This window comes from Coregonus lavaretus, assembly GCF_964263955.1.
Source record: "Coregonus lavaretus genome assembly, chromosome: 35".
In the NCBI taxonomy this organism is placed as follows: Eukaryota; Metazoa; Chordata; class Actinopteri; order Salmoniformes; family Salmonidae; genus Coregonus; species Coregonus lavaretus.
The window spans coordinates 18,817,017-18,828,990 of NC_140022.1; the positions used below are offsets into that span (position 1 = coordinate 18,817,017).

The window sequence follows — 11,974 nt, forward strand, 5'->3', positions numbered from 1 at the left end:
TATGTACATATTACCTCAACTACCTCAACTAGCCCCTGCACATTGACTCTGCACCGGTACCCCCCTGTATATATAGCCTCCCTACTGTTATTTTATTTCACTTCTGCTCTTTTTTTCTCAACACTTTTTTGTTGTTGTTCTATTTTACTTTTTTTATAAAGAAATAAATGCATTGTTGGTTAAAGGCTGTAAGTAAGTATTTCACTGTAATGTCTATACCTGTTGTATTTGGCGCATGTGGCCAATAAAATATGATTTGATTTGATACTGCCTGTGATAATTGAGACCTAAATAATGGTTAAATTAAATTATACAGCATTTTTGCTAGTCCCATCTCTTTTTCTCCCCAGATTGCGGTTTGAATGTCCACAAGCAGTGTTCTAAAATGGTGCCTAACGACTGCAAGCCTGACCTCAAGCATGTCAAGAAAGTATACAGTTGTGACCTCACGACCCTGGTGAAAGCCCACAATTCCAAGCGACCCATGGTGGTGGACATGTGCATACAAGAGATTGAGTCTAGAGGTGAGCAGTAGAAACCTACCCACTTGTGATGTTTTTTTGCTATAGGGTTGTTATGGGTTCAGACATCCTCCAGTAACAACGTTCATGTTACTTTGTTCGGAATTTCCTGAGCACCTGACAAGTAATGGAGATGTATGAATTTGCACTGGTGTTAGTTTGATGAAAATGTAAAGCCGTTTAATTTGTCATTGTCTTTATCTCCACTATCCTTCTCTTTCTGTAGGTGTTCAGTCTGAGGGCCTGTACAGAATCTCAGGCTTCAGTGATCTGATTGAAGATGTGAAGCTGGCTTTTGACAGAGGCAAGGCCTTTTTTCCTTTGCCACTGTATCTCATTCAGTTACCTGCTTTCTGGGTGGGGCAGTCAGTGGGTATCAATTCGACTTAGTCCTTGAAAAATGCTGTCCATGGCCTATTGTTGATATTGCTGCAAGATTGCGGAGAACTAGGTTGGACAAAAACTGATTTCATTGTTCATTAATTACATTTGTTTAATTGTTAATGGCAGTTATCAAGTAAGGCCAATCGAGTGCCAACTGAGTTTACCAACTCTAGACTGGCTGCACAGCTACAAAACTATGTAATTCTAAGACCTCCTTTTTTCCATATGGATGCTTGCAACCTTTGGCATCTTTTAATTGACTGCCCCATCTATAGGCAAGTTAAATTCCTCCCTCTGTCTCCCAATCCTCCCTCTGTCTCCCAATAGATGGTGAAAAGGCAGACATTTCTGTGAATGTGTATGAAGACATCAACATAATCACTGGCGCACTGAAACTGTACTTCAGGGATCTACCTATTCCTCTTATCACATACGATGCCTACCCAAGGTTCATGGAGGCAGCAAGTTAGTCCTAAACTTAGCACGATTATGGATATTTCTGTTTGATTTTTGTTATTGGGTGTGTGTATTATAGTTCCTGTCCTGCAGACGCTGACTGTGTGTGCGTTTGTCGGGTTCTAGAGATCACAGATCCAGACAAGCGGTTGGAGGCCCATCATGAAGCTCTGAAGCTGCTGCCACCTGCACACTGTGAAACACTGTGTTATCTCATGGCCCACTTAAAGAGGTGAGACTAGATATCGAAGTATATTATGGTAAAACAGTGCCTAGTCATTGAGAAGAGACAATGATTAGATTTACAGTCTATTAACAATTTTTAAAAAATCTGGAGATGTCTTGATTGCATAAATATTTGTGCCCCTAAAGCAATACTTGGTGGACAGCCATTAGGTTGTTAAAAAAAGTTTTTGGGCCACAATTAAAAAGAGCTAATATTTGTATTTCTCACACCACTTTGCAATGAGCTGGAGGCAGTATGCGTTTTTAAAACATATACTGTAGCTACTTAATTGTTTGAAACCTGAGCATTTTACTACATATTATGAGGCATGTTTGACCTTGCTTCGAAGTAGCCTTGGCAAAATCTCACCAAATCAGTGGAGGCAATTATTTTATACAGATTTGAAACCAGTAGACTATTTCTCATGTTCTATTGGTTTTCAACTTTCTTTCATTGTCCGGGAGCCAAATGCACATTTGCGCGTAGCCTACTGCCTCGTGCGCATTGCCGCGCTAGTAATGTTAAGAAATAATAGTAATAATAGCTAAACGTTCTGATCTGTTACCTCAAATTCATTACTTTTTAACGTTTTTTTATGTCACCTAGGCCTACTGGTTGTATGAATTTGGGCTCTCTCCTCCTACAACTGTCCCAGAGTCTGTTTGGGCTATTTCTTTGTCGACAGGCTGACCAATAGAATAGGTCAACTTTTCTACTATGGGGTAGATTTGCTAAATTGCTAAATTTATATAGCCTAATTAGCCTACTCCTGTCTATACAGAAATAAATACAATCATTCAAAATAGACTACTAAATCATGATTTGGCCACAGAGGATCATTAGCTTCCCCTAACCTTAAAAAGAAAACAAATTGTGGATTGTTTTAAAATCACATTGCCTACAGTCAGAAGGAAAGGCAGCGAGCGCTGCAAATACCAAATAGATTATTGTTGAGTTCCGACTGTCAGTGAAAGTAGAGGCCCAGCCAGGCATATTACAATATTTCTAAATTCAATAGCAGGAAAACATAGGTTGGAAAGCAAATGGCTATTGCTGTAAAGAGAAGACAATGAAAAGACTAATCTGTCTAAAATGTTCAACTTAATTGAGCGAACAACAGTAAGCCTATAGCCTATCTTATTGGCACCAGCGGAGAGCATCGGCCGCAGCGGAGAGCATCCGCCATAAGAATATGCGCACTGCGCATATTCACACTCATTGTTGGGTCAGTCCCACATAAAAGTTTGTTTTTGGACAATCAATCAATCAATCAATTTTATTTTATATAGCCCTTCTTACATCAGCTAATATCTCGAAGTGCTGTACAGAAACCCAGCCTAAAACCCCAAACAGCTAGTAATGCAGGTGTAGAAGCACGGTGGCTAGGAAAAACTCCCTAGAAAGGCGAAAACCTAGGAAGAAACCTAGAGAGGAACCAGGCTATGAGGGGTGGCCAGTCCTCTTCTGGCTGTGCCGGGTGGAGATTATAACAGAACCATGCCAAGATGTTCAAAAATGTTCATAAGTGACAAGCATGGTCAAATAATAATCAGGAATAAATCTCAGTTGGCTTTTCATAGCCGATCATTAAGAGTTTGAAAACAGCAGGTCTGGGACAGGTAGGGGTTCCATAACCGCAGGCAGAACAGTTTAAACTGGAATAGCAGCAAGGCCAGGCGGACTGGGGACAGCAAGGAGTCACCACGGCCGGTAGTCCCGACGTATGGTCCTAGGGCTCAGGTCTCTCAGTTGGCTTTTCATAGCCGATCATTAAGAGTTGAAAACAGCAGGTCTGGGACAGGTAGGGGTTTCGTAGCCGCAGGCAGAACAGTTGAAACTGGAATAGCAGCAAGGCCAGGCGGACTGGGGACAGCAAGGTGTCATCATGCCCGGTAGTCCTGACGTATGGTCCTAGGGCTCAGGTTCTCAGAGAGAAAGAGAGAACGAGAGAATTAGAGAGAGCATACTTAAATTCACACAGGACACTGGATAAGACAGGAGAAGTACTCCAGGTATAACCAACTAACCCCAGCCCCCCGACACATAAACTACTGCAGCATAAATACTGGAGGCTGAGACAGGAGCGGTCCGGAGACACTGTGGCCCCATCCGAAGAAACCCCCGGACAGGGCCAAACAGGAAGGATATAACCCCACCCACTCCGCCAAAGCACAGCCCCCGTACCACTAGAGGGATATCCCCAACCACCAACTTACAATCCTGAGACAAGGCCGAGTATAGCCCACAGAGGTCTCCACCACAGCACAAACCAAGGGGGGGGCGCCAACCCAGACAGGAAGATCACGTCAGTAACTCAACCCACTCAAGTGACGCACCCCTCCCAGGGACGGCATGAAAGAGCACCAGCAAGCCAGTGACTCAGCCCCTGCAACAGGGTTAGAGGCAGAGAACCCCAGTGGAGAGGGGAACCGGCCTGGCAGAGACAGCAAGGGCTGTTCGTTGCTCCAGCCTTTCCGTTCACCTTCACACTCCTGGGCCAGACTACACTCAATCATATGACCTACTGAAGAGATAAGTCTTCAGTAAAGACTTAAAGGTTGAGACTGAGTCTGCGTCTCTCACATGGGTAGGCAGACTGTTCCATAAAAATGGAGATCTATAGGAGAAAGCCCTGCCTCCCGCTGTTTGCTTAGAAATTCTAGGGACAATTAGGAGGCCTGCGTCTTGTGACCGTAGCGTACGTATTGGTATGTACGGCAGGACCAACTCGGAAAGATAGGTAGGAGCAAGCCCATGTAACGCTTTATAGGTTAACAGTAAAACCTTGAAATCAGCCCTTGCCTTAACAGGAAGCCAGTGTAGGGAAGCTAGCACTGGAGTAATATGATCAAATTTCTTGGTTCTAGTCAGGATTCTAGCAGCCGTATTTAGCACTAACTGAAGTTTATTTAGTGCTTTATCCGGGTAGCCGGAAAATAGAGCATTGCAGTAGTCTAACCTAGAAGTAACAAATGCATGGATAAATTTTTCTGCATCATTTTTGGACAGAAAATTTCTGATTTTTGCAATGTTACGTAGATGGAAAAAAGCTGTCCTTGAAACAGTCTTGATATGTTCGTCAAAAGAGAGATCAGGGTCAAGAGTAACGCCTAGGTCCTTCACAGTTTTATTTGAGACGACTTTACAACCATCAAGATGAATTGTCAGATTTAACAGAAGATCTCTTTGTTTCTTGGGACCTAGAACAAGCATCTCTGTTTTGTCCGAGTTTAAAAGTAAAAAGTTTTCAGCCATCCACTTTCTTATGTCTGAAACACAGGCTTCTAGCGAGGGCAATTTTGGGGCTTCACCATGCTTCATTGAAATGTACAGCTGTGTGTCATCCGCATAGCAGTGAAAGTTAACATTATGTTTTCGAATAACATCCCCAAGAGGTAAAATATATAGTGAAAACAATAGTGGTCCTAAAACGGAACCTTGAGGAACACCGAAATGTACAGTTGATTTGTCGGAGGACAGACCATTCACAGAGACAAACTGATATCTTTCCGACAGGTAGGATCTAAACCAGGCCAGAACTTGTCCGTGTAGACCAATTTGGGTTTCCAGTCTCTCCAAAAGAATGTGGTGATCGATGGTGTCAAAGGCAGCACTAAGGTCTAGTAGCACGAGGACAGATGCAGAGCCTCGGTCTGATGCCATTAAAAGGTCATTTACCACCTTCACAAGTGCAGTCTCAGTGCTATGATGGGGTCTAAAACCAGACTGAAGCATTTCGTATACATTGTTTGTCTTCAGAAAGGCAGTGAGTTGCTGCGCAACAGCTTTTTCTAAAATTTTTGAGAGGAATGGAAGATTCGATATAGGCCGATAGTTTTTTATATTTTCCGGGTCAAGGTTTGGCTTTTTCAAGAGAGGCTTTATCACTGCCACTTTTAGTGAGTTTGGTACACATCCGGTGGATAGAGAGCTGTTTATTATGTTCAACATAGGAGGGCCAAGCACAGGAAGCAGCTCCTTCAGCAGTTTAGTAGGAATAGGATCCAGTATGCAGCTTGAAGGTTTAGAGGCCATGATTATTTTCATCATTGTGTCAAGAGATATAGTACTAAAACACTTAAGTGTCTCTCCCGATCCCAGGCCCTCGCAGAGCTGTGCAGATCCAGGACAGCTAAGCCCTGGAGGAATACGCAGATTCAAAGAGGAGTAATTTCCTCCTCCAGTTTAGATGGACGTCATATTCTATTTGTGTCTCCCCTTATCGTAGGCCTGTTATATGGACAATGCCATTTTTATTGATTGTTTGTCAGTTTCAGCAGAGTTGGCTACCCTGTAATTTGTCCTATTAAAACATATTCTGCTGATGTCTCCAGTCATATAAAGTGTAGTAGAATTGCATGAAATGTGTTTTTCCCGTGCAAAGAAAGAAGAAATGTGTCTGATAAAGCCCAGGCCTCTACAGCCTGGGCTCAGCCATGCATTGATTGGTCTTTTTTTTTGCAAACAGTGATTGAGTTATGATGAGTAGATTGGATAGTCAATCATATTACAAATAGTAGGCTATCTTACAAAAGTCTGCAAATGTGATGATGCATGGAATGCTTTATTATAAAGGTGCATTTTTATGGTGAAAACATTACTCACGCTTTGCCTATGCATATAGGCTAGTGATTTTGCTGTTCTTACTCGTCTTGTTGGCTGAGGAAAAGTAAATGTGGACAGTTATTCTAACATCTTCAAAGTGCGCGGTAAGGACACACATCGCTGCATCCTCGACTTGCATGTTTTGTTAAGATTAATTACCATAATCTAAATGTGATTTATTTCGTTCTGAGCATTAAATTAAAATGCTGCTGGTCAAATGTCAGGCGCCACATTTTCCTAACGGAATCCCTGGCATGCACGTATTTTGCCGCTCTGTTCCGGTGAAATCTAACAGCATCTTTATCTCACGTTGAAAGATTGATTCCTGCCATGTCAAATGATTCTGTTATGGTATTTTATAATAATATAATGCAATATAATACAATAAAATAGAAAATTTTCCCATATAAATAACTAGAGTAAGATGTTCCAAATTCTAATGCATCTCCAATGCAGTCTGCGCATCCATTCACTTTGTTTATCTTGCCATTGTGAACTAAATTCAATCACCCCCTTCACCATCGTCATTAGCATTATTCAGATAATTCAAATTCAATCATGAATTGAGGAAAAAAAATGTTAGCTTGTGGGTAGCAACGCCGTTTGTCTTGGCAATTAGTCTCTGCTCTACTCGTTCAGCTGCCCAGAGAACAGGCTACTCTGGCGAATTATGCTTGTTTAATAATGTTAGATCAAGGCTGAATCAATGTCTGCAAGATCACATATTGATAGTATTCTATATAACAGAACCGAATATAATAGCATAGTATAACGTACTGACAAGAAAACCACCTCAATTATGAGATTTTAGGATGATTGTGTGAATGGTCGCATTTTTCTCATGTGGCCAAAACTCAACAGCGTGTGCCAATAGACAAAATATGTGCATTTATTGAAACAAAACACAGGTATGCTACAGTTAACATCTGCTCTAAAATTAGCTCACTGTACAGAATTCAAAGCAACACTGTAGGCCTACATAACTCAAGAAGATCTAAATGCATATTCCCATGAAACTGATAGTGCTCAAATGGTTGGCATGCAGATGCTGCATGGATGTTTCACCGGTAAAACTTGAAGAATTATCATTCACAATTGACAGTGAGAAATGTGAACAGAGGGTGAACACAAAAATGTATACCTAAAGAATCGCATGCACAACGTGATTCGGATCTTCAGTTCTGGGGAAAAGGTATCCAAGGGGGGCAGGATGGGGTGGTTACCTCCGCATCCACAGCCTTTGCCTTATTTTAAATACAAAATCAACTTGTTGTGTGACTTGTTAAGGAAGTTTTTAGCACAAATACTTATGCAATCAAGACAAATGCCTTTTTTTATTATTATTAATTTTAGAGTTAATATTTTTTACTAGGCGTGATACGTTAACAGTAGGCAATAATTGTTTTATGGTAGAAAACGCATTGGTCTTGAATGAGCATGTCAATGGCCCCTAAACTGGTTCTTTTTTAGCAGTTTCTCTCTCTTTGCCCTGACCCTTTCCTGCTCCTCTCCAAAGGGTAACCCAAAATGAGAAAGACAACCTGATGAATGCAGAAAACCTTGGAATTGTTTTTGGGCCCACCCTCATGCGTGCCCCAGACCTGGATGCCATGACGGCGCTCAATGACATCCGCTACCAGAGACAGGTGGTGGAGACGCTCATAAAGAACGAAGACATTCTGTTTTGAAAGGGGATGACAAACAATGAAGGAATCTTAAATCATGAGTAAGCGATTTACTCATCATTTAGAAAGGAGGAAGTGACAATTTTGTTTTGTATATTTTTCCCTTTGTAAAACCAAGACTTGAAGAATAATGAAGGAGTATTTGCGCCATTGTACATTCTCTCCCACTCCCAGTGAACCCTGTCTAAAGAGATGTCTGATGGGTTTGGATCACGTACCTTAGACTTGTCTTTTGCATGTTCACCCCCCCCCCCCCCCCATTTCTGTCGGGGGTAATTGATGGACCACACATTCCTTTGGATAGCTAGTATGTGTTTTGTTTTCAGATATTGGGTCACACCAAAGAGATAGATTAGAGAGAGGACTCAACTTTATCTCTGACATTTATAGCGTCTGTGACAGCATGGGCAGTGCCATTGAAGCTACAACCCATAGGAATCTCTACCCAGTTGGCTACTTTTACTACTTTAAAATGGCGGAAGCATGGTGGAAGCCTTCAATGGCAATGTCCATGCCAAAACGGGTTATATCCAGGATGAGTCCTCTATCTATCTCAATGGGTCACACTTACTCATTAACTGCTCTCTCCGATCTTGTAGATGTGGCTCATTGTTTCATGATGAGTTTATTCTTTATGTGAATCACTAATGTACCTGGATGTAACAGAATACCGTCGGTTAAAAATCTTTTTTATTTTGTTTAACATTGTTGTTTGTATGTTCTTTTACATTCAAACAACAACTTTTTGAGGTGACTTTTTGAAAGAGATGCAGTGGGATATTTATATAATTTCAGCCAGTAGTTCTAAAAGTAGCCTAGCAGTCACAAGCCATAACGGGTGCCTGAAATGTACTATGTCATATTAGCGTTGTGTCCCATGTACATCTGCACTGCATTTACATTCTAATGACGTACCACACAATTGGCACTCACTGCCCCTGCTGTTAAAGAGCAGCCAATGTGAACAAGTGATCCAGCCTCCCACTTTTACCTTGCAGCGTCATTGTACATGATTGTGCCTTTCTACCTTCCTATCAACATTGTCCATCCGTTTTGGTTGTTCGATGTGTCCCTTTATTCCCTGGTCAGACTATGGCAAAAGGTAACTAGAAACTGTGCATTTCCTGAAGAAAATGTGTGTGCTTTCTTCAGCTGTCTAAAAGTAGTAGTAGTAATGGTATTGCTTGTATTCATATCAATGGTATTAGTGACTGTGGTAAAAGTAGTGTTTTAATTTCAACATTCTGAAAGTTTATCGTTATTTCAACAGTGGGAAGTTAATGTTGAGGTAAATCTGCCTATCACCATTAACGTGAATTGGACATTTTGGGGGCACAAAACTATTGTAGTTTAAAAAGTATTTATGTTACCAAATAGCTCAATGGATGCAAAGTTGAGTCAGTCTGGTTTGGTGCGAATCCAAATTTGACCATTATGCGATTTACGCTCCAGTCCAATTTTTTATTAGGGTAAGCCTGATCTGCTAATATAACATTTACAGTAAAAAAATGGGTTAACTTGGATCAGATGACGAAGTGTTATTTATAATTAGTGATGGGCACCGATATGGAAAATTGATATCAGTTGCATTTTTTGATTCGATATATCTGTTTGTATAAAATACTTTGCAACTGCGTGAATGTTTGCTTTTCTGTTCACTTCCACGACTCTGTGAAGTCAAACAACTGCGTACGGATTGCCCATAGGGCCAAGTGTGAATGTTCAGGTAGCATTAACCTACCTAACCAGTTTGATTACAATGGGAAGCCCATCCACAGTGGATGGCCCATCAGGCAATTAAGTATGCTTAGCCTGTGGCAAGGTCTGTGAGAGGGTTTTGTGCAAGCAGGATCAGTCATGTATGCTTTTTTGCATAACAGTGTAAGTTAATAGGAAGAATAAATCGATATCACGACATGCCTTGCTCATATCGCTATCAAAATATTAGATTCATATCGAATGATCAATATTGGTGCCCACCACCAATAATTTTATAATGTAGGGCCCTATAAAATCTTATTTTGTCTGATTCAGTTCTTTCCCAAATTTGTGTTTTCAGGTTTCAGTTTTCGTTTTTTTTGGTTTTCGCTCTCAAAATCTTTATAGAAAGACAACCAAATTGGATGTTCTAAGTCCACAACAATGCTTAAGCCACATCAGGAGACTACTTTTGAGGTCTGGAAAAAATTGAAGAAATTTAGATTTTGGGGTGTAATACAAGCGCACACCAGCAAGACACCATGTTTGGTTACCATAGGTTTCTGTAGCACTCGTGATTGCAGAGTTTGCTTAACAAATGGCCACTGGATTGATGCAAATAATCATATAATTCTGCCAGGTAGGCATACTGTAGGCTACTTTGTAGTTAACATTTAATTGAGAAGGTTTTTGGGAAAGCCTTCCCATCTCTACCAGAAGACCGTTATCATTAGCATCATCGCTAAAGGCTACACAAAGTGTAGACATACGCGCACCACACACACACACACAATGGGGGCATTCCTGTGCCGTTTCAGAAAGTTGCAGGAAAATACGAATCACTGATGCATTTTGTTCATGACTTGGGCAAATGACTAACTTTTATACTAAGTCCAATACATTTTTGAACATTGTTGAATTCTGTTTTAATGTCTGTATTCCGTGATTCATTCCACGTTCTCCGGAACGCAGATTTGATAGAGCCCTAAAAATGATACCAAACCATGGCAAAACTGCCTTCCTCGAGCGAGCGGGCGGGACTTGTGGATTCTATGTTGTGGATTACCTTTCATAGGGACTGGCCTGTGTTGCAGGTTTATCAAGACAACATGGAATTATTGATTTAGATGGTAACATTACAAAAAAGGTAGCCCTGTATTTTCTCAAAATGGCTGAAAAGCAAGCTAAATGTTTTATATTCCTTGAGCAAAAGGTATTTCTCATCCAGCTGTACGCAGTGAGTAATGAAAAGTAGCCAATACAACAATGTTTTCCATACAAAGTACCCAAATAATTGTAAGGAATCGTATTTAGGCCTAATAGCCTAATTAAAATGTTTAACCTCTTAAGGATCTGACCCTTTTTTTCAATTTCCCCTAAAATGACATACCCAAATCTAACTGCCTGTATCTCAGGACCTGAAGCAAGGATATGCATATACTTGATACCATTTGAAAGAAAACACATTGAAGTTTGTGGAAATGTGAAATTAATGTAGGAGAATATAACACAGATCTCGTAAAAGATAATACAAACAAAAAAAATGTTTTCTATTAATTTTTTCAGCATCTTTGAAATGCAAGAGAAAGGCCACAATATATTGCAGTTTAGGCGCAATTTTGGCCACTAGATGGCAGCTGTTTGTGTGCAAAGTTTCAGGTTGATCCAGTGAAGCATTTCAATACTGGGCTATTTTGTATCAAGTCTGCCCAAATGTGCCGAATTGGTCAATTGATACATTTTCAAAGACATAACTATAGAGAACATACATTTTGTATTACCATATCATTTTTGTAAGTTTACACACTCCCAGGAATGTCATACATGATGGATCATTAGTGTATAAGCTAACTTTCACACATCTAGATGGCCGGGCGGGTGGGTGTGGAGCCAGAGACAGCAGGGGTTCAAACTGTAGCTATGAGCTTGGCGACCAGGGCTCAACGTCCCACGTTTATGCGATAAATCGGAGGAGGGATGGTCTTGCTAGCTATCTCTAACACCGTGCTGGACAGGATAATCGCAAATGTTACATTGTGCAAAGGAAGATCTTGGTGATTCCTAGTCCTACTACTTTGTAGCTATTGGTATAACTAGGTCTTAAAGGGCCAATCAATGAAAACCCAGCAAAGCCACTTCCACTAGATAACACATTGTTTCTGATCAGATTGAATCAAATCAAATTGTATTTGTCACATACACGTGTTTAGCAGGTGTAGTGAAATGCTTGTGCTTCTAGCTCCGACAGTGCAGTAATATCTAACAATTTCACAACATATACCCAATACACACAAAAAAAATAAGGAATGGGAGTTAAGAATATATACATATATGGACAAGCAATGACAGAGCGGCATGGACAAAGATACAGAATAATATTATAGAATGCAGTATAAACA

General features: G+C 40.7%; 1 protein-coding gene across 1 annotated transcript in view; it reads left to right on the forward strand.

Annotated features, from left to right (window-relative positions):
* Positions 1 to 9,117, forward strand: part of LOC311109847 (N-chimaerin-like) — a 57,527-nt gene extending 48,410 nt beyond the window's left edge. Inside the window, exons 10-14 of the mRNA XM_084152852.1 lie at positions 351 to 524; positions 748 to 825; positions 1,233 to 1,370; positions 1,488 to 1,593; positions 7,709 to 9,117. Coding sequence (XP_084008978.1) covers positions 351 to 524; positions 748 to 825; positions 1,233 to 1,370; positions 1,488 to 1,593; positions 7,709 to 7,880 — 668 coding nt within the window. The 3' untranslated portion in view covers positions 7,881 to 9,117. The remainder of the gene's footprint in view (positions 1 to 350; positions 525 to 747; positions 826 to 1,232; positions 1,371 to 1,487; positions 1,594 to 7,708) is intronic.
* Positions 9,118 to 11,974: the final 2,857 nt, after the last annotated feature.